We start from the raw sequence: 26,929 nt of genomic DNA, 5'->3' as shown, positions 1-26,929 counted from the left end.
AGAATAAGGGAGGTTTACTGAAAGACAAAAAAACAGGTTTCCTTCATTTGTTTTGCTTTCTGGGTCAAGGAAAGCCTGTCCTTTCTGGGGAAGCCCATAACATTCAAAGTCACAATAAAGAATTCTATTCTATTCTATTCTATTCTATTCTATTCTATTCTATTCTATTCTATTCTATTCTATTCTATTCTATCCTATTCTATCCTATCCTATCCTATTCTATTCCACTCTATTTCTATTCTATTCTACAATCTGTTTAATTCTATTCTTTTCTACAATCTGTTTAATTCTATTCTAGTCTATTATCTGTTTAATTCTATTTTAGTCTATATCTGTTTATTTCTATTCTCTTGTATTATCTGACCCTCCGCGGCCCCCGTTGCCTCAGCTCTATTGGCTGGGGCCCACGTGACCTCTCGTCGCCCAATAAACTCCCACCGTTGACTGATGCCCCTTTGGCCCCTCTCGCCCAATGAGCTCCCACCACCACCACCACCACCAAGTGGTTCCTCAGCTGACTCCCCTTCCTTCCACCCCTCCCCTTCCAAACGCCCCCTCCCCTCCCCTGCAGGACCCTGCCCCAGCCGGGCGGGCCCTTCCCCACCTTTCCTCTCTCCTCGCCCGCCTTATCGACGCATCCCGCCTTCCTCGCCAGCCTTTCCGAGAGTCGAATCTCCCGCCCAGGAAGTGTACAGAACAAGCCCCGCCCCCTTAAAGCGATTGCTTTTTTTTTCCTCTCCCGTTTCCCTAGGCAACCAATCCCCGCTTCTCCTCCTATCATTTCCGGCTTCTCCGCGAAGACCCGGATGGAGCCGTGGCGCCCTCGGGTTTTCTCCGTCCGGTTGTTTCGAGGCCACCGGTTCGAGTCCCCGTCTCGCCCGTTTTAGTACCCACGCGAGTTTTTTTTTTCTTCGTAAAAAATGTCGCGGGTGCCGGTATTTGTCCCGGCCGTTTAACATTTTCTCGCCAGAGATCTTAGCGGGGTGGTTCTAAGTTGCATTCCTTGCGGACTTGCCGTTGCATTTATCTTCCCAATTGAAATCCCAGGTTTGTTTGGATGGGAGTAAAAATAGGGAACCCGCGCCAGCTTTGAGAGGGGGCAACGAGGAAGCTCTCTGGCATCGCGGGAGACATGCATTCCCACGTGTTTAGTGAACGACAGAGTCCCCATCCGTACCTCTAGCCCAGGGGGTCTTCAAACTTGGCCCTTTTGTGATTTGTGGACTTCAACTCCCAGAATTCCTCAGCCAGGCAGGCTGGCTGAGGAATTCTGGGAGTTGAAGTCCACCAGTCACAAAAGGGCCAAGTTTGAAGAGCCCTGCGAGTCTAGCCCCACCACTGAGCATTTTGCAAGGATGGAAGGGGAGGTTTTTGTTCACCAATCCAATGCAGGTAGTCCTCAACTTAACAACAGTTCATTTAGTGACCGTTCAAAGTTACAGTGGCGTTGGGGGAAAAAGTAACTTAATAATGACAGCGATTCACTTAATGGCTGTGGCAAGGAAGGCCATAAAACGGAGCAAAATCCCCTTAACAAATGTCTTACTTAGCAACAGAAATGTTGGGGGGTCTGTTGTGGTTGTAAGACAAGGACAACCCAGACTCCTCATTGTGCTTCTTGTCTAGGCTACCTTAAAAGGGCTGAGATCGGTCCTGTAAGTCCAAAAGCATTGTTTTCTTTTACTTTCCGGAAAAAAAGAGCCACGATCCCTTCTGAGAAGCTTCCCACACCCTTTTTTTCCTTCAGTGGGCAGAGTTTTGTTTATTTGTTTAGTAAATCATTTATATAGTGTGGGAAGTCAGCCCCCCACCCCCGAGAAAGAAATATTTTGGGGAATATTAAAAGGCAAAATATTAGTAAAGGTAAAGGTTCCCCCGCACATGCGTGCTAGTCGTTTCCGACTCTAGGGGCCGGTGCTCATCTCCGTTTCAAAGCCGAAGAGCCAGCGCTTGTCCGAGGACGTCTCCGTGGTCATGTGGCCGGCATGACTAGACGCCAAAGGCGCACGGAACGCTGTTACCTTCCCACTGTAGTGGTCCCTATTTTTCTACTTGCATTTTTATGTGCTTTCGAACTGCTAGGTTGGCAGAAGCTGGGACGAGTAACAGGTGCTCACTCTGCTACGCGGCACTCGGGATTCGACCCACCAAACTGCCGACCTTCTGATCGACAAGCTCAGTGTCCTAACCCACTGAGCCACCATCCTTTCCCTAAAGGATCTTAAAGGCAAAAACCAACCCCCACCCCAAGTCTCTCTGCCCCAAACAGAAACCAGGTCTGCAGAAATGCAGATGTGATCATCTTGTCAGAAAGATTGGAGCCAAGAAGCTTGGAGCTGATGGGATTAGAAAAACAAAGATCCCTAGAATCAACAATCCCTCACACCAAAAAAATCCAGCAGTCATCAGCCACAGCCTCGGGGAACCAGGATATGACCTTTGGGACATAATAGGATTAACCCATCATCAGAATGCCAGAAAGGCACACTCAGACTCAGATCAAAGTTCACATCACAGGAACAACTCCAAACAAAAGCCCAAGAACGTATAAAAACCCACTCCCTACTACATGTGGTCAGCTTTCCCAGAGCCATCTTTCTGTCTGGGGGGTTGGACTAGAAGACCTCCAAGGTTCCTTCCAACTCTATCATCATCATCATCATCACCACCACCACCACCACTATTATTATTATTATTATTATTATTATTATTATTATTATTATTATTATTATTATTATTATTATTATTATCCTGATGGTTGGGGAATTCTTTATGTGGGAAGTCTACATATCTTAAAGCGGCCAGGTTTAAAAAACACTGTTGTAGATTATGCAGATTGTCTGTCGGGAATGTCCAAACTACTATCCCTTGTGTGTTCTGAGAATTATAAAGCCTATGAGAGAAAACTGAATCCAGGAATTCTGCACTACACAAGATCAGAAGTGTGTTGTTATTGGATGGGAAATCTATGGAGAAATCAAAAGGTATTCCGGAATAAGAGAGGAGCAAAATCACTTCCACACAATTGCTAAGAGAACAGCATGAATAAGCCTATAAAAAAATCGCCAGCAGTCAAGTTCAACTTACAAGAAACTTTACTTTTATTCAGAAAATGAGGATTACTGTAATCCATGTGGTCTTTCTGCAGATGCACAGCTTGTTTTTCAAGCTTTCTTTGAAACCTTGCACTGTTGAATGGAAGGAGTCAATCAAGGAGAACCATAATCCCCACTGATTAGTACAACTTGGCCTTATTCCTTAAGAATGTCATTTTTCTTGAGACTCTAGCTGCTATTGTTATTTTATTATTTTTCTCTACTCCACTGTTAGGAGAAGTAGATTTCTTTATACAGTCAAAGTCACCCCCATGGAGTAGACACAGGTATCTGCAAGGCCTAGGGTAACTGTCAAATTTATAAGAAAAAAAATGTAGGGAAAAAAATCACAAAGTGAGGAAAAGAAAAATTTTTTGGTGGTTGCTAAATGTAGATTAAATTTAATGGTGAGAAGGGGTGAGTGTCATGAAGTAGATGGAATGCTACCCACATCAAAACATTATGTTACAGACCGTGGTAGTTAATATTTATTAAAATGGTATTCCAGGTGCCTTTGAAAAGAGTGTCAGTTATCTAAGAAAATAAAGCAAAAGAATATATAAAGACACTGGAAAATTCAAGTCTAATTTATTATCAGGGCACCCTGTTATTTGTCCTCTTCATGGAAGAACCATCTAAATGCTCTTTTATAACACCTTGGAATTTATTGGCATCTAACCAGGCATCAAGACAATCCATTTCATCAAACATCTTTTAAGTATCTTCCACATGGATGGAAGATTTATTATTATTATTATTATTATTATTATTATTATTATTATTATTATTATTATTATTATTATTATTATTATTATTATTCCAAATACAGGTTTCAAAGTAGTAGAAGTACTAAGGTAATTTAGAAGATACAGCAACAGCACTTTGAGAGCAATTGCTGCAAGCAGAATGGGGGAGACATTGTAAAAATGACTAAGAAATTGGCTAGAGTGGATTCTCTGAAGAGGAGGTCATGAAAGTGAGTCAACATTGGGCAAAATATCAAGGATATGAAAGAAACTTTCTACCTTTGTTTTCCGGAAATGATAATTGGCAGGAAAGGATTTTGAACAAAAAAAAGAGTAAAACGCTACAATTTGACGTCAAATGTGCAAGAATAGAGGAATAATACCTAGTTCACGTCGCTCATTTGCAGTCAGTAAGTTGGGTTAAACTGAGCCACGGGGGCACAGTAGTGCAGGCTGATTCTGCTCATTGTCAGCAGTTCTATTCTGACTAGCTTAAGGTTGACTCAGCCTTCCATCCTACTGAGGTCGGTAAAATGGGGACCCAAATTGTTGAGGGCTGACTGTATAAACTGCTTAGAGAGAGCTGTAAAAGCACCATGAAGCTGTATGTAAGTGCTATTGCTATTGCAGTCAACAAAGAACATTCAATGCAGCAACTGGATTCTTTATATGCCTGGTTTTGCCTGCCAAAACAGATGAGATGGCCTGTCTAAAGATGAAGATAAAGACTCCATTGCCTTTTAGGATATTTTTTTTCCAGTTTCCTAACCTAGCAGCTCTGGGACTTCATTATGTTCCACCTTGCATGACCCTGCTTAATAGTTTGGGCTAGCTAAGATCATTGTTGGAACGGACTTTCTAGCTCCTCCTACTTCTCCCACTATTAGATGTTCCCATGAACAGATTGTATTGTTCTACTTGATGTGCTGCCTTTAGAACATCATGTACTGAGCTGTTAGCTACTTGGAAATCTGCTGTCTTAGTGGCTCGCATACCACCAGGTGGAGGTTGCAAGGCTGCTCCTGCTTTTGCTTAGGCGACCTAGTTAACGGCCCGGTCATTCTGCTGCAAAATACCAGTGGGCCATTTCAAGATCCGGCTTTCATATGTAGATAGGCTAGAAAGACATATTTTTCATCTTTCAGCCCTTCAGACTCTCTCTCTCTCTCTCTCTCTCTCTCTCTCTCTCTCTCTCTCTCTCTCTCTCTCTCTCTCTCTCTCTCTCTCTCTCTCTCTCTCTCTCTCTCTCTCTCTCTCTCTCTCTCCCCTCCCTCCCTCCCTCCCTCTCTCTCTCTCTCTCTCTCTCTCAGATCTGCACCCACAATTGGAACACATATTTCCCTCCCACAGTCCTGGTACCATGGAATTCCAAATCCTTACATCCCCACCCAAGCAATTAAAAAACACATATTTCATCTTTCAGTTGCTCTCCACTGGACCTACATCTTCTTTCTTTGAATCTGGAATCTTTCTAAGTTAAAAGAACCGTCAGCTAACTTTAATAGTCTCTCCATTGCCTACAATCTGAATCTAAACTAATCTTCTGTTCCTATTAGAGGAACGGCCTGTGACCACATGTAATAATCCAAGCTTTGACTCATTTAACTTGCCTTGTGATATGAACCTAGCTGCTGTGGATTATTAACCAGGGCTAATAATGGCTGAGCACGTTATGAACATTCTGCTATTTGTAGCTTATTCCATAAATCAGTACACTATTGTTTGATGCAACATGGGAACCCCCCAAAAGAGAGAGAGAGAGAGAGAGAGGGACTCTCCCACAATGGATGAAAATGAACACATAAAATTTAAAATGTGAATGGGCATAACTGCAGGTGTGCCAAGCACATGTTGTGATGACAACAGAATGACTACTTGCAAAAAATGACAAATAACAAAGGAATGTATTCTGGTGTCATTGTGATGGTGTCTTCAGGGACATGTCATCATTTGTTCCCTGTTGTCCTCCCTTCCCTCTGTAACTTAATTGTACAGGTAGTCTTCAATATATGGGACTAAACTGGGATTGGAATTTTCAGAACAGATTTTAAGGGCTATGTTTACCCTGGTCATTAAGGGAATCATGCAGATGTTAAGTAAGTCACGTCATTAAGCAAATCTGGTTTCCCCAATCAACTGTTTTTCCAAAGCCATCTGGGAAGGTGGCAAATCACGATCACTTGTTCACAAGACACTGCAGCTGCTGTAAATGTGAACCAGTTACCAAGCACCCGAATTGCGACCACATGACAGTGGTGCAATGGTCACAACTGCAAGCCTGGTTCATAAGTCACTTTTCCAAGGTTGTCATAATTTTAAACCTCATACGTCAAGGACTGACTCTAGTCCTTTAGTGTCTGCCCCGTTCTGTGTGGAGAGAATAGACTGACGAATACATAAGGACTTAAGATGAATCCTTCTGGATCAAGCAAAGGGAATCGTGTTCCAGATCCCAGCAGATGCTTCTAGGAAGGGCTCAAGTCGAAGGAGAGGCCAATCGCTCATAACTGGTATGGAAGGTCTGGCTAGATCACACACTGAGACATCAACCAAAGTGTGAGACATAAGCTGGGAGCCATCAGTTCTCAGGGCAGGGAAGTCCGTTATGTCAGCAGACACTCAACTTCAAAAGCTTAAAGCACGAGGCAAAGAGCCTGTTTAAGCAAAGGAATGGTGGAAAGAAGCAGTGATGGATTTAATTGCCATGGATATAAAGAGAACCTGCATCCCCATGCTGAGAGAGGATACAGACACACAAATACGCACACGGACGTGGCAGGAAGAGAATATGGACCTCACGTATGAAAAATGTCTGATTCGCCATGAAGTTGCTCTTCCTCCTTGATGGGAGTTGCGGTCTCTGCCTTTTGTCTCACTTGCAACGAATGAATCCTTCATTCTCCCTCCAAGTTACGCTAATGAGTCTGGCCCACTTATAAAAATAAGAGGCTTTTATGCACGGTTAATCGGTCCCAGAATCCCATCAACGTCCCTCGTTATGCATTTCGCTGAGCCAAATCTCCTTGGCCGCTGCTCTGTCTTTGTTCCTTTGCCTTTTTGTACTTTTCTTCCATGGGAATCCCTGCCCTGGTTTGGATTGACCTCATTATGCAGGTCTCCTGAGCAATGCCCCGGGACGGCCTAATCCCAGCCCAGCGTTGCTAACAGGAGTTTTCTTTGCTTCTCTCCAGTCCCACTGGCTTCCCTGCCACCTGCCTGTGTAAAACTTCCTCACTCTTGGTTTCAGGATTTCCCACCAGAGATCTTCCTCGGGTATCTTGGCATCCTTTGTGAGTATTTTACTTACTGAAGTTTTGCAATGTAGCCAGAATTCTGTTTCTCTAGCCAAAGATGCCACAGTTTTACTGAAGCTTTAAAAAAAATTTTTAAAAAAAGAATAGGAGCGGCGATGGAGCCCAAGTCTCCATGTCAAAAACCATGTAGGAGTTCGAGTCATTGTGTACAGTTTCTACAGAGTTAAGACTATTTATCTACTGGCTGAATAATATCCACGGTAAAAGTCTTCTCCATGGGTGTATCTCGGTTTGTTGTCAAGGTAGTTGCCAGGCGGTCAATCCAGCTGCTTCTGCATTCAAAGCATTTGCTCCATCCCAAGAATGATTCTAACCAGCGGAGTCCAGTGTAGGCTTCCTTAGAAGTGTGGCACCAGCTTAATGAGACTGGCTTCATTGTAGACTGAAGAATCCGTGGTATTTTTCCAGCTTGGTTTAAACGTTTTATGGACAGAAGACTTGGAGAAGCCATCCTGAGACTCGCCCATTTCAAAAGCTTGCCAGATGGCACAAGACTGTGCTTTTGTCCCTAATGAAGGAGGCTGGTGTAGTTAGCGATGTGTAATTATGCTGCAGGTGACTGGATTTGCATATTGCATAAGATACAATGCACCTTGATTGGTTTTGACCGGCTCAAGGTTGACTCAGCCTTCCATCCTTCCGAGGTTGTTGGGGGCAAAGATGCTGACTCTGTAAACCACTTAGAGGCAGTTATATACCGCACTAGGAAGCGGTATATAAGTCTAGGTGCTATTGCTGTTGTGGATGGGTTCAGATACTGCATTGCTGTAATGCTGTTTGCTTGGTGAGCATGCAATGTTAGTCCTAAGCAACATGGAGAAATTTCCTGATAGTGAGAACAATTAACCCGTGGGACTGCTTGCCTCCAGAAGTTGTGGGTACTCCATCACTGGATGTTTTTAAGAAGAGACTGGACAGCCATTTGTTCAGAATGGTATAGGGTGTTCTGCTTGAGCAGAGGGTTGGACTAGAAGCAGTGGTGGGATTCAAATAGGTGAACAACTGGTTCTCTGTGTGGATGCCACTTCCGGACGTCCATTCTGGACCTGGACAACAAAAAAATTAGCTACCGGTTCTGCCGAACTGGTGCAAACCGGCTGAATCCCACCACTGAATACAAGACGTTCAAAGTCTCTTCCAACTCTGTTATTCTGTTAGCCCAGTTAAGTGTGGTTAATCCATTCAGTCATTATTAGACAAACCTTGTCTAATCACAGGTTTGCCTGCTAACAGGGTTCCCCTATGTTTTTCTGTCTCTTTTTCTTTCTCCCAGGGGCTAGATCGGAGTGCAAAGATGACGGAAATGGTGAGTTTTAACTCCCTTCCTTTGTTCCCGTGCTCAAGTTCTCACTGGGGATAACTGTTGGGAAAGATGCCAGATTCAAACTTTCTCTTCAGCAGAATTAGCTCCGGTCACCCAACACACCAAACTCCAAAGCAGCAAACCCCATTTTGGTCTGGCATATTATTCAAGCCCAGTCTGGGGATTCGTGGGTGCTGTGTCCCAGGACGTTTTCAAGAAGAGCTGGGTAGCTATCTGCCCAGATAGTATAAGGCCTCCTGCTTGAGTAAGGGGGGGGCGTTATTTATTTGTTAAATTTCCTTGCCACCCATTTCATATCAAAACGAATCTGGGCGGGTTGGACTAGAAGGCCGCCAAGATCCCTTCCAACTCCATTATTCTATCTTCTAACTGTTTTTCTGTTCCCTGTGCTATGTAAATCCAGCAAATCAGGCCAAATGAACTTAATTATGGTTCAGTAGTTAAATATGGGAAAATATATGCAAACGTAGCCAAGGTGTCCCTACCCAAAAACTAAAGCATGAATTGCCTCCATAAGCAAGCTACGCTAAAATGGAATTGTCTTGATTGCGATTTAGTGCTGCATGAACTTGCAGCCAAAAGGGTTCCCAACCTCTCCTGCCATTGCTAGTCTGAATCTTTCCTCCTTTGCATCCCAAATGACTCCAGAGAGTCATTACCTTCGCCCAGAGGATTATTGGCTGCCTTCTCCTCCCACCCCACCCCCTGGATGAACTGTACAGTTCCCGTCGTCTTAGGAAAGCTCAAAATATTCTTAAAGACTCATCTCATCCTGGACATTCTTTTTTTGAACTATTACCATCCGGCAGGCAATACAGTTTAATAAAAACAAAGACAAATAGGCTGAAAATTAGTTTTTAATCCCAGAGTGTAACCGTATTAAATACCACTGTATAGTGCAACACTGAAGTGCAATATTAGGGGCAGCGCAATGGTGAATTGAATGTGAGGGATGTGTGTATATAACATATGTTCTTATTTGTGGTTTTTACTTGTGTGTAGTGTGCACTGTGGACAGCACTTAATTTTGTTGTGAGTTACACAATGACAACAAAGATATTCTATTCTATTCTGTTCTGTTCTGTTCTGTTCTGTTCTGTTCTGTTCTATCTAGTCTAGTTTACTCTATTCCGAATTCTATTCTATTCTGAACTCTATTCTATTCTATTCTATTCTATTCTATTCTATTCTATTCTATTCTATTCTATTCCTATTCTATTCATTTCTATTTCTATTTCTATTTCTATTTCTATTCATTTCTAATTCTATTCTATTCTATTCTATTCTATTCTATTCTATTCTATTCTATTCTATTTCATTCATTTCTATTTCTATTTCTATTCATTTCTATTCTATTCTATTCTATTCTATTCTATTCTATTCTATTCTATTCTATTCTATTCTATTCTATTCTATTCTATTCTATTCTATTCTATTCTATTCTATTCTATTCTATTCTATTCTATTCTATTCTATTCTAATTGTTGCCTGACCTTCATCTTGCAATTTCACTCCCAGACTGGCACCTTCAGGCATGTTTCGGAAGAGGAGCAGGCTTTGCGTACTAAACTTGAGCGACTGAGCACCAGCGACCATGGTCCTGTGTTTGGGAAGCATGAGAAGATCCCCGCACACACCTTGCAGAAGGTGAGCATCGTGCAAAATTGGGGAGAATGACTGAAGCAGAAACCAGATGCAGAAGATGGCCAAGAAAAACATTTAGCACAGATCCGTTGGCTGGCTAGACTTGCCACCCATTTTATCCTGACTGAAGGATCTGCTTTAGGGAGGAGTGTAAAATATATTTGGCTGCAAGTTCCTTGTGCTATTTTGCATGTCACTCAGACCTTTTAATTTAGGGGTCTTCAAACTTGGCCCTTTTATGACTTGTGGACTTCAACTCCCAGAATTCCTCAGCCAGGCACAGAGCTCCCAGAATTCCACAGCCAGGCAATTCTGGGAGTTGAAGTCCACAAGTCATAAAAGGGCCCAGTTTGAAGACCCCTGTTTTAATCTATGCTCAGCTACCTAACATTGATCATCTTATTCACTTTAAGAGCTGCAACCATTTACTTCACAGCCTTGGCCACCTAATCCTAAAATCCTTTAAGGCTAAACCAAGCCTGGGTGACAGAGAGAAATATAATTACTATCAGCCACTGGATGGCACCAAACTCCAAAAAATAGGGCAGCGTTAACTACAGTACTGTATTATAAGCTCCCACTCCAACTTACAATAGTCAATAGTTGACTCCTCGGATGTCAGTTCAGACTAGTTCACAATGTTGGTTTGATTCGCAACCACTCTTGGTATGGAAGAGGAAGCATTAGTTTAAAGGAATAACTCCCCGCGTGCTTTAAAATGTTCCTTGCTACGTATAAATAACAGTTACAATTTGGATTCCACTTTAGGAAGGACTCTGACACTGTCCCAAAGGTGCTTTTTCAGGAGACAACTGGACTTTCTTGTTTTTCCTTTGAAGAAGTTTCGCTTCTCATCCAACAAGCTTCTTTAGCTCTGACTGGATGGTGGGGAAATGGAAGGATTTATATCCTCCTTGCAGACAGCTGGTCATTTGCATTCATTTAGAGAGTCGTTGAGGCCACTTGGAGATTTACCTGTGTCCTTAAGGTCAGCTGAGTCTTCAAAGAAAAGCAAGAAAGTCCACTTTCTTGAGATTCCAGTATGATCCTCCAACTCATTGGCTACCTGTCACATTCTCTTTGCCTCTTGTCCCTAGGCTAAAGACGAATTGAACGAGACCCTAGAGAAACGTGAGTTAGCCGTGAAAGAGCTTCATGAACTTATCCAAGAGAAAGCGAAATATGGAGAAGACATCTGCAAAGCAGTTGCTGAGAAAATGCAGGGGAAGGATGATGCTTTCCTCCTCCGTTTCATACGTGCCCGCAAGTTTGATATCAACAGAGCTTATGATTTGATTAAAGGTGGGGAGTCTTCCATTGGACGCTTCCCTGCAGACATGTAGATCCATAATTATCACTCGTTGGGGGTTGAACTGTATTTATTTACTGGTTGCAATGATTTTTACAGATGTCCATCTCTCAGCTTGGGTGGCGTGATAGGTCAGTGGTTAAGACGCTGGGCTTGTTGGTTGGCTGGGATGAGTTATATTACTCAAATTGCGGGGAGTAGCACTATCAGAAGAGAATAGAACAGAACAGAATAGAATAATAATAGAACATTAGAGTTGGAAGGGACCGTGGAGGTCTTCTAGTCCAACCCCCTGATCAAACAAGACACCCTATAATGTTTCAGACAAGTGGCTGCCCAGTCTCTTCTTAAAAACCTTCAGTATAATAGCTCCACTACTTCCACTAGCAATAGATGTCAGTTTGTCTACTTGCCAGCTAATGCAGGGGTCCCCAACCCCCAGTCCATGGACCAGTAGCGGGCCATGGCATGCCAGCAACCAGTCCACACAAACAAACAAAGCCCCATTTGCAGGATGCGGACAGCACACAAAACCACGCACCCTCTGGTCCGTGGAAAAAAACTTTCTCCACGGAACCGGTCCCTGGTGCCCCAAAGGTTGGGGAACCTCTGAGCTAATGGGTTTCAGATTTCTGACATGGAGAGGCTGCAGAGAAGGTCTGCTTGCCCTGAGAATATCCGTTGGAACATCTACCCAAACGTATCTGGATAAGCAGGTCTTTTGTTCAAAGAGGGTCTTCTGTTCATGCTCAGGTCCATGTGTGTAAAATTTCATTTTATGCATCCAGGTTATAATTTTAAAAAATTATCGTTCTGCCCTCCTTGGCTTCCTTCAAATTAAAATGTGTATAAAATGTGTGTAATTTCTGTATCAGAAGAACAGTGTTGAGTTTATTGAGCTGTTGAGCAGAGTTGAGGATGAACTTCTTGTTGAAAGCATGCAGCTTTCACTGGACATACCCTCCCACCTCTGTCACCAGTTCCTCTTTGGAAACGCCGAGTTTTAATTTTGATTATTGAGCCGTTCGTTCATTTAGCATCTCTAATGTGGCACTGTTAGAGCCTCTATCCCTAACTCCAGGTTACGTCAACTTCCGTCAGCAGTATCCAGAACTCTTTGAAAACCTGCTCCCTGAGGCAGTACGGAGTACCATTGAGGCTGGCTACCCTGGCATCTTGTGCAACAGGGATAAATACGGCCGGGTGGTGCTGCTGTTCAACATAGAGAACTGGGATTATGAAGAAATCACGTTTGATGAGGTTGGTATTGTCTGGTAAAGATGGCTCATCTTTTAAAGTTTTATGGCCGGTGTTTCAAAGCCAACGCAGCAAGATCTGTGAATATGTTGGAGCATGAGTTGCTACTCCCCAATGGTTTTACTACAGATCCTCCGTGCCTACTGCGTGATCTTGGAGAAGCTGCTGGAGAATGAGGAAACTCAAATCAATGGCTTTTGTATCGTTGAGAACTTCAAGGGATTCACCATGCAGCAAGCCTACGGCATCAAGCCTTCGGAACTGAAAAAAATGGTGGACATGCTACAGGTGAGCCTTATCTGCTTGCCTTGGCAAGTTGCAAAGGCCAAACATCATGAAATTGCCCTAAATAAGATAATCATGCTAGAACATTTGGGAAAGCTATGGGGTAGCAGTGCACAATGGAGCCATAGGGAAGGATTTGGAGGCACTGCTCCAGGGATAGATAAATAGAATTCTTTATTGGCCAAATGTGATTGGATACACAAGGAATTTTGTCTCTTCCGTGGGACACTTCAGCAGAAAACGATCTCAAGTGCAGCACTTGTTGAAGTCCCAGTGGACTTCTGCGATATTTTTTGCCATCTAAAGGAAGGGTCCATGAAACCCCCTGAGATAGCTCACAATAGCTCAGCCCTCCCCTCGTCTGTATGTAAATAACAGGAGTCTGCAGGTTTTTGTAGAGATGTTTTGCTTTAAGCAAGACTCTGCTGCATTGTTTAGTTTGCTCTTTTGTGCTCTTGATTAATGGGTGCAGTCAGCAAACCCCAAGGTTAGATTTAGCTGTAAAGACCCAGCTAATAATTCTGCCCCGTCAATTAATGTTAAGAAAATAGCTAAATCTGAGCTAGTCTATCTGGTCCACCTAGTCTTCCAAACTCCTTCCGTGCCCGAACTGTGAGAGGGGTGGCAAATAAATTTGATAAATAAATATAAATACGATAGAGCTCTGTCAAGATTTGGTAGCAAACACTCCCTTACAGTGACCAAAACACAGATCAGACTGAAGAAGACCAGTGAACTTTTAAATGGTAGGAGATGTTGCTGCTGCTAAAGAAGAGCTGTGGTTAGAATGCAGTATTGCAGGCAAACTCTGCCCATTGCCAGCAGTTCGATCCGGACCGACTCAAGGTTGATTCAGCCTTCCATCCTTCTGAGGTCGGTAAAATGAGGACCCAGATTGTTTGGGGGCAACATGCTGACTCTGTAAACTGCTTAGAGAAAGCTGTAAAGCACTGCGAAGTGGTATATAAGTCTACGTGCTACTGCTATTGCTGGTAGCCTTAGCCTTGCCAGGACTCTCTTACGAAATGTAAGACTTCTTCCAGCTAAAAATGGACATGAGGGGGTTGGAGATGACTTCCTAGTCACAAATTGTTCCTTTTTGACCCAGTTGTTGACATTTGATTACTTTAGTGGAAGAGGTCTTGTGTGAACAGGGCTAAGAAAAAATCTAGGCTTCTGGGTAGATGAGATCTTGCTTAAGACACCTTCCATTTTTCTGGCTTTCACCCTTAACTTTGGAATTCCCAGGATTCGTTTCCAGCTCGATTCAAGGCCATTCATTTCATTCATCAGCCTTGGTATTTTACCACCACCTACAATATTGTCAAACCATTCCTGAAGAACAAGCTCCTGGAAAGGGTGAGTTGTACCATCGAAGACTGCACAGTGGTACAGACAGGGCTTTTTTTCTCATAGAACACTCAGAATGGAGTTCCGGCACCTTTTTTGGATGGAACCTTGTAGGTTAGGCAAGGCAGGTTGTATGACATGTGTGAGTTCCGGCACCTTTTTCTTTTACAAAAAAGCACTGGGTACAGATAGCCTTCAGCTTATCGCCACAGTTCGGACCAGAATTTCCATCGCTAGGCCAGGTGCTTGTTAAGGGAGTTGTGACTGATTTTACAATCTTTTTTTTTTTTTTTGCTGGCTCAGGAATTCTGGGAGTTGAAGTCCATGAGTCATAAAAAGCCAAGGTTGCCTACCCCTGCCTTATACCATTCCAGTCAAATGATTATCCAGTCTATTTTTGAAAACCTCCCAATGACGGAGCACCCACAACTCCGGGAAGCAAGCTGTTCCATGGATTAATACCCCCTGCTCAGGCAGGAAACCCTATACCATTTCAGACAAATGGCTGGCCAGTCTCTTCTTAAAAACTTCCAGTGTTGGAGCATTCACAGCTTCTGGAGGCAGGTTGTTCCACTGCTTAATTGTCCTCACAGTCAGGAAGTTTCTCCTTAGTTCCAGGTTGCTTCTCTCCTTGGTTAGTTTCCATCCGTTGCTTCTTGTCCTGCCTTTGGGCGCTTTGGAGAAGAGCTTGAGTCCCTCCTCTTTGTGGCAGCCCCTGAGATAATTGTTCTCTCTTTCAGGAAGTTTCTCCTTAATTCCAGGTTGGAACTCTTTTGACAAGTTTCCATCCATTACTTCTCATCCTGCCCTTTGGTGCTTTGGGGAACAAGTCAATCCCTTCTTTTCCGTGACAGCCCTTCCAGTACTGGAAGACACATTCCCCCTTAATACTTCTCTTGGATAGGTTAGAGACATTAAAACATAAATTGGATTTTTTTTAAAAAAAATAAACAGGATAAGTAGCTCCAAAATGAGTCCCTGTCGTCTTTGGCTCACGTCTTGCCCATTTCCTTTCGTATTCAGGTCTTTGTGCACGGGGATGAGCTTGACACCTTCTTTCAAGAGATCGATGCTGATATATTGCCAGCTGACTTTGGAGGCAACCTGCCCAGATACGATGGCAAGATGGTCGCTGAGAAGCTTTTTGGGATCTGGATGGACACTGAAGACACGACTCTCTAAAAATGGACGCCTGAGGTGGAAGATCAGCCTCAGCTCTTCTTGGAAACCCAGTATACATAGTTCTCAACGTATATCCACAATTAGGAACAAAATTTCCACTGCTAATCCAGGCGGGTTATTTAAGCGAGCCGTAACTGATTTTATCATCTTTTTTTGCCACGGTTGTTAAGTGAATCACAGTTGTAAAGCGAATCTGCTTTCTCTCACTGACCGGTCAGAAGCTGTCTGGGAAAGTCACACAGGATGATCCCATGACACCACAATGCTGCAAACCCATCATAAATACAGCCAGTTGCCAAGTGGCGCAAATTTTGATTGTGTGACTGTGGGGATTGCTGTAGCGGTCACGAGCGTGAGGAATGGTCGCCTTCTTCAGTGTCGTGGTAACTTCAAAGGGTTGCTAAATGAACGTTCATAAGTTGAAGATTACCTGGATTGACAGGCCGTACTGATTGTGATCATAAGCTCTGCTTCTGTCTCTTTCATTTCTCATTTTCACCCGCTCAGTCACCAAAGGCAGACGCCCCCCCTACACGCACACACACACACACACTTCTCCAGAAACAGGTGCTGTCATTCTATCTCACCCTTCCCTAGTGAGGAGAATTTGGGGATCTACAAAGAAGGCGCTATGGCTGGGTTGGTTCACTCTGGGCCCAACAGCTGGTGTGCAATGGACCACTTTAGAACTGGCCTTATTAGGATTGGGACATTGGAAAAGTATGACTTCGCTCAAAGTTGTATATTCTAGGACCACATCGCTAGTGGGCTTCAGAAGATGGTTCTAAGTTGTGTGGAGCCGGGGGGGGGGGGAGTGTGCGTGAGGGTGGGAAACCTCTGGGAATAGGACAGACATGTCAAACACAAGGCCCGGGGGCCGGATGCGGCCTGCAAAGTGGTTTCATACGGCCCGCAAAGCCATCCTGGAAACAGTGAGGGAACGGCCCCCACTGCCTTGGCCCTGGCCCAGAGACCCTCCTGCCAGAGACGCTCAGATCTGTCCCACTCCTGCCCAGGCCCCCATAGGCACCCTTGATGCGAAGGATGTAAAGCTGGCCACACCCACCCAGTAGGCCACACCCACTCTAGGCACACCCACCAAGTAGGCCACGCCCACCCTGGCCACACCCACCCGGCCCCCTGAGGGCAACCGCAATGCTGATGCGGCCCTCAATGAAATTGAGTTTGACACCCCTGGAATAGGAAGTCCCTGCAGAAACCTACAGGCCAGCTGAGATATTTTTTTCCAGTATTTTCCATCATAAATATGAGTTTTGTAGCCACCAGAAATGGCTCCATTAGCGTGCATGCTTTGGCTTAAGTTTTTTTTAGTAAACTAAATGCGCCAATCACAAGGATGGTTTGTTATGTTCTGTGCTTTAAAAGAGAGACCAATATGCTTTAAGCAATTAGGCAGGGCAAGTCAGATCAGAATCAGATCAGATGGGATTTTTGTCCCTTTTGCTTAATTTATGGGGTTTCAGCTCATCCCAGGGGGGGTGGTACCTCAAAGACAGAGCCCTGACTTTGCGTATGGGGGAGTCCCAGTCTGTTTTATACTTCTTCACGTATAGCTGAAAAAATTCCTGCTTACGTAACTCAAGCCTCATCCTGCAATTTTTTCAGAAGAGTCTGCATTTTTCTTCCTTGGAATGACCATCATCTCATGCCTGCTTGAAATCTCTCAAGATCCTAATATCCTGCTCCTTAAAAGGTGGCAAAGTCTTGGCTAAGAATAATCGTGAGACTCTGCAGCCTCTTAAAGACTTCATCCACTTCAAAAATACTTTTTCTAAGATCACCTTTAATTTGATGGAAATGTCGATGGTTGCTGAAAATGTTTGGACAACTGCCATGTGCTATGATGCCCCCACTGGATTTGTCCCCTTATCACAACATGTAACTCTAGCCCTTGGTTCTTACTATTAGTCCTGGGCTTGTCTAAACACTGAGCCTAAATAAGCTTATATTACTGGCAGTCCTGATGCATGATGCACGATGCACGAATCTGGCCTCTTGTCTTCCCTGCTCATATCCTCAAAATGATCCTAGAGAAGATGGATTACAGGACAGTCTGATAGATAGATAGATAGATAGATAGATAGATAGATAGATAGATAGATAGATAGATAGATAGATAGAGCAGCTTTTTCCTACAATACTATACTAATGGATTTCAAATCACATTTTGGAAACTGAACATAGAACAAGAGATAGATAGATAGATGATAGATAGATAGATAGATAGATAGAGCGAGCAGCTTTTTCCTACAATACTATACTAATGGATTTCAAATCACATTTTGGAAACTGAACATAGAACAAGAGATAGATAGATAGAGAGAGAGAGAGAGAGAGAGAGAGAGAGAGAGAGAGAGAGAGAGAGAGAGAGAGAGAGAGAGAGAGAGAGAGAGAGAGAGATAGTTAGATAGAGCAGCTTTTTCCTACAATACTATACTAATGGATTTCAAATCACATTTTGGAAACTGAACATAGAACGATAGAACGATAGATAGATATAGATCTTTATTGCCATTTTTTTTTACTGTGGGCACATTGTTGTTGTTAGCTGCGAAGTCGTGTCCGACCCATCGCAACCCCATGGACAATGTTCCTCCAGGCCTTCCTGACCTCTACCATCTTCTGGAGTCCATGTGGGCACATTGGCACGCATTAAAAATGAAATTTAGTTGCTTGCTCTCAAAGCATACACATACATAACACATTTAAACATGCTATAGTATATACAACAAATGTATAGACCTACACCCTTACTTATAAATAAGATATAAATATTAATCACTGTCCATCTCGAGTACTTAATGGAAGTAGGAAGCTTTAGAGTTCACAAGGTTGATAGTGTATGGAACGACACTCTGGCTGAATCTGGATGTTCTGCTTCAGATACCACGGAGCCCCCTCCTCCCAGAAGGTAACAAGGAAAACAGGTCGTGGAGAGGATGGGTAGCGTCCCAGACAATCTTGCGGACCCTGCTCAAGCAACGCTTATATGCTATAATCATCAACTTACAACCATTCATTATATACTAGATGGATATAAGCGTTGCTTGAGCAGGGTCCACATGCCTCCGAAGATGGCTATCTAATCTGGCCATCTCACATAGCTGGAAACATTCTGCTTCTCCTCTGTCAAATGCTCAGTTTTAAAGACAATGCTCCACTGCAATTTCCCCCAAGTGTAAAATTTAAACCAGGAGCTCAGAGAGACACAATCCGTTAATCTGTTTATCCACATATAATCCGCTTGGGGTGATACCCCCTTGTGGCTTGTAAAGGCCATAAATGGAAGCCAGGAATGCTATCCGAAGAGAAGTCCTTTCTGTTCTCCTTGTTCCACGAAATCAGATCCGTAGCGGTCACCCTCTCTTCCCTATCCTGCTCCACATGGCTAAATGCGGAGGCGTGCTTGATTGGTGGAACAGGCCAGCAGGGGTATCTCCGAAATAGTAACCATTGGAAGAAGCCTACAAGAGGGCCATTCACGAGACCACTGGCTCTTACTCAAGCTAAACAGGACATAGGCTCTTGAGGGTGCAGAGAGAGAAGGGGAAGCTTTGTGAATGCAGAACCATCAGCGTAGCATAAATTCACTCTCTGGGACTTTGAGAACCTGAGGAGAGGGGAGAGACGGGATCCGATGTTTCTTTGCCATCTCTCGGAAAGCTAAGTCCCCCAGAAGAAGGGCGAGACTTGAGACCTCCGTTTCTCAAAGTTAGCAGATAGCCGGAAAAAGCTGAGTTCTTTAGTTTTTCCAACTTGTAGTTTGCTCCAAACCCAGACAGGGCACAACGATCTTCCCCCAAGTCACAGAAAATTTTAACATTCTTTTTTTTTTCCTCCTGAGAACTGGGAGAGGAAATTAAGCCGATCCCTTGCAATCTAGCAATGTGGTTTATTTAATCCGGCCTTTAGATTACAAGTCTTGTGAACACTGTGTTTGTTGCACACCATACTACTGCTCAAAGGAATGCCATGTAGAAGAGAAACTGTTTTTCAAATCACCTTTGTTATATACAATTTTGCCCGGGTTTGGGTTTTTTTTTCGTTTTGTCTCACATTCTGTTCCTTTCTGATTATTTTTCTTCTGGTGTATTGATATTTCCTAAATTCTCACACGTATCATAGTTTCAAGTTTTCCTACTATTTTTAGACTCCTATTATTACTAATCCTATTATTTATTTTTACATTGAGCACAAAAATTGATTGTCTTTTTCTGGCATAAAAGCATGTTAGCCACTAATAATAATAAAAAAAAAACCTTAAGTTCTTGGCTGATTTTATCAAAAAATCTGACACAGGAGCTATCTGCAATGGGTGCTGGACTATGTTATTTCACTTCACGCTTCCTAAACTGGAAACATACAAAAAGATGAATTACACTGCAACGTTTCCAATCGATTATAAATGGCAAGCTAAATTAAATGGGAGCATCCGTTGGTTACCACGTACCAGAGGTTTATAGTATTCTAACTTCAGATACAATACACAATAAACTATTTCAGGTTAAAATTTGTTCCATATGCATATTTAACAAAGACTGATTATTTGCAGCAGTTAAGTGTCTCTACCTGAAATAGCACCAATGCATTTGGTTCTGCCACCCAATAACAATTCTGCATTTCTTTGTTTTTGGTGGTTTGACCTCTGGGGAAAAATAAGACATACAGGAAATCTAAATTCCAAGTCCACTTATTCCTATCCAAGTAAAGAGAAATGATGAGACACAATCCTCATTGCGAACTCAGTTAAAGTCTTTTATTATTTTTTTTCTAAGCAAAGAAATTCCATTGAATCAAATAACAAAATTACTGTTCTGCAATAGCCTTGATTGATCACACACAGAACAAAAACCAAAAGAAATATATCAAGGACACACGTTTCTAAACTAGAAAGATTAGCAGATTTAGAAAAAAATTGCATTGCTAGTTGCAAAACTTCATCCTGCAGACAGCCGGTCCAACAACGAACCGGTAGTGAGGATCACACATACACAAATTCCCCAGGGCAGCAATTTTTTTTTATTTGTAAAGGAATTTGGGATTGTGGAAGTAAGGGTTCCCCAAATTGGTCTTGGAATCCAAAATTGCCGATAAAATAAAGTAGAATTGAAGTCCAACAGCCTTAAAAAAAAAAGAAGTAAAAAATGCTCAACTTACTCCAATAAGGCAGCTGCAGTGACACAAATGAAAAAGATCACAGGTACAAGCTAGCTTCCTGAGGCTTTGGGTCTATTAGGACATGTTCAAGAGGAAAAGAAAGAAAACAAGAGTGTAATAAATCAGAAATCCCCCTCTTTAAAAATTGTGCTTTTTTTAAATCAGGAGAAAGATTTCCCAAAATGCCTAAATGGCTTTGCTGTGAAATGCAACCCATTCTAAACAGCTGGAATGACGTTAGCTTGGAAGGCGATAAAATAAAAGTATGGGTACAACCAATTAGTGGGTTAATTTCTCATTTGTTCCAGGCAATGTTATGGCTTTCTACTCAAGATGTGAAACTGGACCTCTTGGATAATGGCAGGATTGGTTTGCACAAACCCAGATGTTACTGGGTACAACATCAAAACAAAAGCAAAATAAACACCACGCCATCAAATACAAGATTTTTGTCCACATTTCAGGAATTCCGAGGAGGGGGGGGAGAGAAATGGTTGTGTCCCACTAAGACTGGAATCAGCAAAGCGGCTGGGACTTTGGTGGTCCCAGAGCCTGAGGATCTGGAAGGAAATACACTGTTATCAAGGAAATAAAAATACATATCCTCCAGTAGACAAAAGAGAAAACGGAAGGGGAATGGCAATTCTCGGTTCCAGCTTAGCCAAATGCTGCCCATTTATGCTTGTGCCCTGAAACCAGCAAAAAGTAAAAGAACATTTAAAATGGAATACACATAGTTCTCAAAGGAGATTCTTCCCCAGCTCCCCAGTTGTTCTATTTTTATTTTACCATGAATCTCATCAAGGACACTTCCAGGAAAGAAAAGAGAAAAAAAGACTTAACACATATAGCACAAAGGCGGTTTGCAAAGAACAAAAGCGAAGGGCTCCGGCACCAGCACAACGCTGGGCGAGAATCCTTTCCTTTTTAAACCGAGCAAAGAATTCTCCTCTCTCCAGTTGTTCTAACCAGCAACCAAGCTGCCTTTCGCTCCGATTAAGAGAACCTGCAGGAAGTCAACCAGGTATGCTATTAAGACCATCACGTTAACATATGCGAAAGAAATAGAATCGGATGTGTGTGTGTGTGCGTGTGTGGGAAATGTGATATGGACCTCTTACATCTTCTTTTTGATTATCACTAGTAGTGCCAGGCCATTCATTCCGATTTAAAGTCAAGCTGTCTTGTTGAGGTATTTTCCTACAATAAAAAAAAAAAAATATCTCATCCAGGAACTGGAAGCTCTCGTTCTACACATCTAAAAGAAGTGAACAATAACTGGGCTCACATCGTTCTAACAGGGCAGTCTAAGCCAAAATTGTCTCCTGCTTTGGTCTCTGTATGCGTGAGATAGTTCGGGACCTGTGCTTTTTTAAACAATTTTTCCTTTTTTTTTAAAAAACAAATAAAATTAACCCATGTATGCACATCAAGCAGGGATCTGGGACTAGCACGTTACTAAGATTAATATTGGGTGGCTGTGTGACTTGGTCACGTATTCCTTTAGATCAGAAATAGGTGGTGTTCCTGCAGTCAGGAATGACACACGCTGGCACTGATCTATCCGCTAGGGGCACAGCAATGGCATCACTAGAGGACAGGGGTGTAATTTCCAGCCCTGCTTTAAAAAAAAAAAGACCTAACGGGTGAAGCTATCAGAGACTTAATGCACCAATATTACAGTACGTATTTTAAAGACGGCAGCGATAACATGGCCGAATGTCAGCAATTGTTCTTGGGGGGAGGAGAATGAAATGGAAAAGGAATGGAAGGTGAAATGCAGTCTGTTAGTTGGCTATTCCTTTTTTTTTTACATGTAGACCTACGGAACACCGTGTAAACTAGCAGATATTTGGGAAATGCACACTTGACCCACAGAGAAGCTATCTTTAATGCAAAGAAAAAGCTGCCAAGACATGAATTCTAGCACAGAGGTTGCCAAGGAAGAGTTGGCTTCTATCTTTTAGTCAGCTGACAAAGGTGACACAGGATGAACTGTTTTGGCTGCAACGGCTTATCAAGAGGGCCTGATGCAATTCCCAACATCGCCTTCATTAAAAAGGGGAGTATGATGTGCTCACCACAAAATGTATGAGCAGTCAGGTCTCCAGCATGCCAAAAAAAGTCTTCAGAGGAATAATCCATCAAATTCCGAACATGCAAAGAAAAAATCTCTTTAAAAGGGTTTTCTTTTAACTGAGTTTAAGATAAATGGTGGGAAAACCTGATCTGTTTTTAAGAACTTTCAAGCAATATTCTGTTTCACTAAAAAAAACAAACAGGTTTAGTGCCATGTAAGGTATACAAATTGGCAACTATCTTTTGTTGGTCAATTTCTCATCATTCCAGTCTTTTCCTTACAGAATTTTTCGGGGGGAGGGAGAGGGACCTAGAATTGAATTTACCACAACCTATGGGTTTCTTTTTCATTGATGCAGCAGAAAAGATCAAATTTGTGACTTAAAAAGACTGTCTGATTTACTGAAAAGTTCTGATTTTCCTGATAACAGCTGGGACATGCAAGAGTCTTATTACATTTACAGTATGGAGCAAGCAAAAATTATTTTCCAAGGGTTTGAGTAGTTCTAAATGAATTTAAGTCCTCATTGGAAATTGCTACATTATACGACTGCACAACTTTGCAACCCCATTTCCAAACTTTAAACAAGGAAGGATTAAATTCCTTGTCTTATTGTACACAAAATCTGCAACTGGTTATAAAAAGAAAAATAAAGGCAAACTCTACCCTTGCAGTCCTTTCAGCAGAAAGTCTAGTAAGTGCCTTTACTTACAAGGAATCTTATCATTTTAATTCACAGCAATTTTATCAACTGATGCTCCTTCAGAGTTGTCGAAATATATTATTCCCAGCCATTAAGGCAAAGATATTAGGAATTGACGGGAGATCACCAGATTAGGAAATGCTAGTTTTATTACATTTATTTTAAATATAAAACACCATAAAGTTATTATCCTGAAGACAGAAATGATGAGAACTGGTTAAGATTCTTATTGCCTGCTTTTTAATACATTGTTCAGCTGAAGAAAAATAAGTCACGTTCATTCCTATTTTATATATTGCAGCAAAGAAAACAGTTGAAAAACAACTAGGGGTTTTCTGTTGTTGTTGTTGTTCCTTAAATAGAAATAAGCATTTGAGGTTATTAAAATGTTGTTCTGCAGCTAAAATCATATGCTTATCTTGGATTTGGTTTCCAGGAAAATAGAAAGCAATGGCAAAAAAAAGCAAAATAAGACTACATGAGGTGGGAGGGGGAAGAAACTTGAATTTTTAATGAGTGATCGATCCTTCCTATGTAAGAACAAAATAGAATCTGAATTCATTTACTCTGCTTAAGTCACAGAGTTTGTTGAACAGGTCAAGAGTGCTTTGAGGACGGAGCAGTTTGACTTCTGATGTGAGAAACGCACCTTTCTTCCTACTGGCGATTATTGCTCCATTTTTAAAAACAAAAAATAAATCCTAAAAAAACATAGTTACACTTTTTGGAATCTCAAAACCAACTGGGAAGATACCCCATACATTTATTTTCAAGAAAGACTTCCCAACAGTTTAAAAAAACAACAACAAGTGCCCGCTATAATTAAAAGTGTCTAGGCAGCAAAACAAAAGGTAGAAGCAATAAAGTGCTAACGATTACAGGGATTATAATGCAGGGGAATGACTGTTCAAATGTAAACTGAAATGTGCCTAAGGAAGGAACACCAAACCGACAGTTCAAAACAGAACTGCAGTTGAAAACTAGTCTAATTGCAAAAGTTGCACTGTCTTAAGTAATCCAGACTTCAGAATGAATGAATGGGTACATGTACAAATAAAGATGTCTTTTTTTTCACTTTCAGATTGGAAACTTGCTCAGTACGAAAATCTGTCTCTCTATTCTACATCAGCAAAAATCCTGTTTCTCCACTTTATCTGCATTATGGCATCTCGCCCCAAGTTGCCAATCTCATTTGATGTCACTGGGCTGAAAAGTTTTAACAAGCACCTTTGGACTCGGGGAATTGCAGAAGCCACTAATAGTTAAGGCATACAGTACATTAAAAAAAAACCTTTAAGCCAAGACAACTGTGGCTTTCATAATCTTACTGTACTGCTTTAGTATGCTGGGGAGGCGAAAAGAATTTGGATGTTTTATTTTCTCCATCCTTCGCATATGAAATTTCTCTAAAGAAAAAAAAAAGAAAAAAAAAGAAAAAAAAGAACAGATAACTTACAGACTGATGGTCACTGGTTTTTCACTTACAGACAGTATTAAAAGGCCTGTGTTAGGAGCACTCACGACTTTTATGTCAAAATATAATGCCTTGTTTTAGAAAAGGCAACGATCACAAGGCTACTTGTTTCAATATCAAGTAGTAACAGAGCAGGGCATCTACCGTTGAGTCCCAAAGCTTTCTAGGTGGAAAGCCCCGGCGAGAAAAGCAAAAAAGGGTGATTGGTTGAATGCACTCAAGTCAGAATTCTGGAATTAAGGGCTGGCTGATCTCCCAAACGTTTTCAAAGCCACCGAAAAACCCTGAAGCGCCCTCACAAGAAAGAGCGAAGTCCCTCCTCACTCGAGGGGTGAGGTTCCGGAAATTCAAAATTCCCTGGCCTTCTCCCCTGCTTTGCAAACGGCTGCCCTGATTGGCCTGCCGAGACGGTTTGATCTGTGCCTTTCGCAGATGTGTAAAATTTCCCTTTCCTCAGGGCCCGCGGTGGTTAACAAGGTGAAACACGACCACAAAAGGAAGTACACTTCTATCTCGCATTTAGTAACACGCTAGGCAAGTTTTGCAAAACAACCAGACGGGGTTGCTCTGCTTGTTTTCTTTGAACAGTGAAAAAGTGTAAGCATTGGAACATCTTGCCGCTCTCCAAGATGTCCAGGTGATTCGCTAGTTTTCAAAACCTTATGGAAAGCTACAGGCAGCAGACCCCAGGGGACTGGGCGGGTTTCCTCTCTGTGCTGAGTAAGCTGCAAGCCTGCTCCCAAACTGTTCAAAACGGCGACACCTTCGTGTCGTAGCCCTATTTGGCCTGAAACACTGAGGTCGAATGCCTACACTGAAGATGGATCAGGCCTGGCCTGGAAAAAAAAGCAGCAAGGAAGAAGAAGAAGAAGAAGAAGATGGAAACTTAGTCGGAAACAACCTGAAAAAAAAGTCTTTGGGATTGGTTTATTCTTGGCCGGACGATTGTTCCGTATCTGAGCAATTGGATTTATTCTTCTCCCACTGGCAGATGGCATCTGTGTATTGCACCACCAGCTTATCCATCCAAGTGAGGGGTTCAGGAAAAAGGACGGAGCCTTCAAAAAATCCCAGGTGGCCCCCGTGCAAAGGCAAAACGAACATGACGTTTTCCCGTTTTTCTGAAAGAGAGGAAATAAATGAAGTTTAGAATGCAATCTCGCTCCGCTCTGGGGCTTTGCCCAAGTACGTTTTCCAAATTTTTGTGGCTTTCTTCGCGGTGACCTATAGCTAAGAGGCAGCCACAAATGGTACCAAACAGCAGTCATTATATCCTGATTTTAAAAACAAAACCAAAAAAAAAAACCACCCCACCTGCTTCAGTCAAAATGAAAGCCAGCAAATTATAGGAATCAAATCCACTTTTGGTTATCTCCCACTGATATGTCTACCCTCCCCACATATTGGGCTTTAAGCCATAAACTCTTTTCTACGCTGCAAAGCGGGATGGGGTTCCATAAAATTAAAATGTGAAATGTGAAAAAAACCCAAAACCTCATGGACGTTTTGTCCCACGCCTCCCTTTTGGCCAAAGCTGTGAAAAGAAGTCACAGCCTGCTTCCATGTGACCCAAGGACCCTTGACTTACAATCTTTTGTTTAGTGACCACTCAAAGGTACAACGGCCCTGCAACGGCCCTGCAAATATAGTGACTTAGGACCGCTTTTCCCACTGAGGACTGTCGCAGCATCCTGTGGTCCCATGATCAAAATTCAAATGCTTGACCAAAGGGCTCATGTTAATGACGGTTGCGGTGCCCCGGGGTCACATGATCCCCTTTTGCAACCGAAGCAGAACATCCAGATTCGTTCCATACACAGTATAAACCTTGTGAACTCTTAAGCTTCCTCCTTCCGTTACATACTCACGACGGACAGTGATTAATATTCATATGTTATGTATATGTAGGGGTGTAGGTCTATATATATGTTGTATATAGTAAGTTTTAGGTGTGTGTCATGTACGTATTTCACTTTGAGAGCGGGCAA

The 26,929-nt window shown here is 42.4% G+C and overlaps 2 protein-coding genes across 3 annotated transcripts in view; one reads left to right on the top strand and one right to left on the bottom strand.

Annotated features, from left to right (window-relative positions):
• Window positions 1-8,449: 8,449 nt before the first annotated feature.
• RLBP1 (retinaldehyde binding protein 1) lies at window positions 8,450-15,506 on the top strand (the record flags this gene model as incomplete). Its single annotated transcript, XM_081337020.1, has 7 exons — window positions 8,450-8,461; window positions 9,998-10,126; window positions 11,221-11,425; window positions 12,514-12,692; window positions 12,819-12,977; window positions 14,223-14,333; window positions 15,348-15,506. The coding sequence occupies 7 exons, from the start codon at window positions 8,450-8,452 to the stop codon at window positions 15,504-15,506; spliced, it is 954 nt and encodes a 317-aa protein (XP_081193146.1).
• Window positions 15,507-20,268: 4,762 nt separating this feature from the next.
• The window catches only part of ABHD2 (abhydrolase domain containing 2, acylglycerol lipase), a 35,666-nt gene continuing 29,005 nt past the window's right edge, over window positions 20,269-26,929 (bottom strand). For both annotated transcript variants that reach the window (XM_081337323.1, XM_081337324.1), the window contains exon 11: window positions 20,269-26,062. In XM_081337323.1, coding sequence (XP_081193449.1) covers window positions 25,869-26,062 — 194 coding nt within the window. In that variant the 3' untranslated portion in view covers window positions 20,269-25,868. The remainder of the gene's footprint in view (window positions 26,063-26,929) is intronic.

The sequence above is a fragment of the Vipera berus genome, assembly GCF_964194415.1.
Source record: "Vipera berus genome assembly, chromosome: 12".
Taxonomy (NCBI): domain Eukaryota; kingdom Metazoa; phylum Chordata; class Lepidosauria; order Squamata; family Viperidae; genus Vipera; species Vipera berus.
This window is presented reverse-complemented; position numbering and strand designations above follow the sequence as displayed.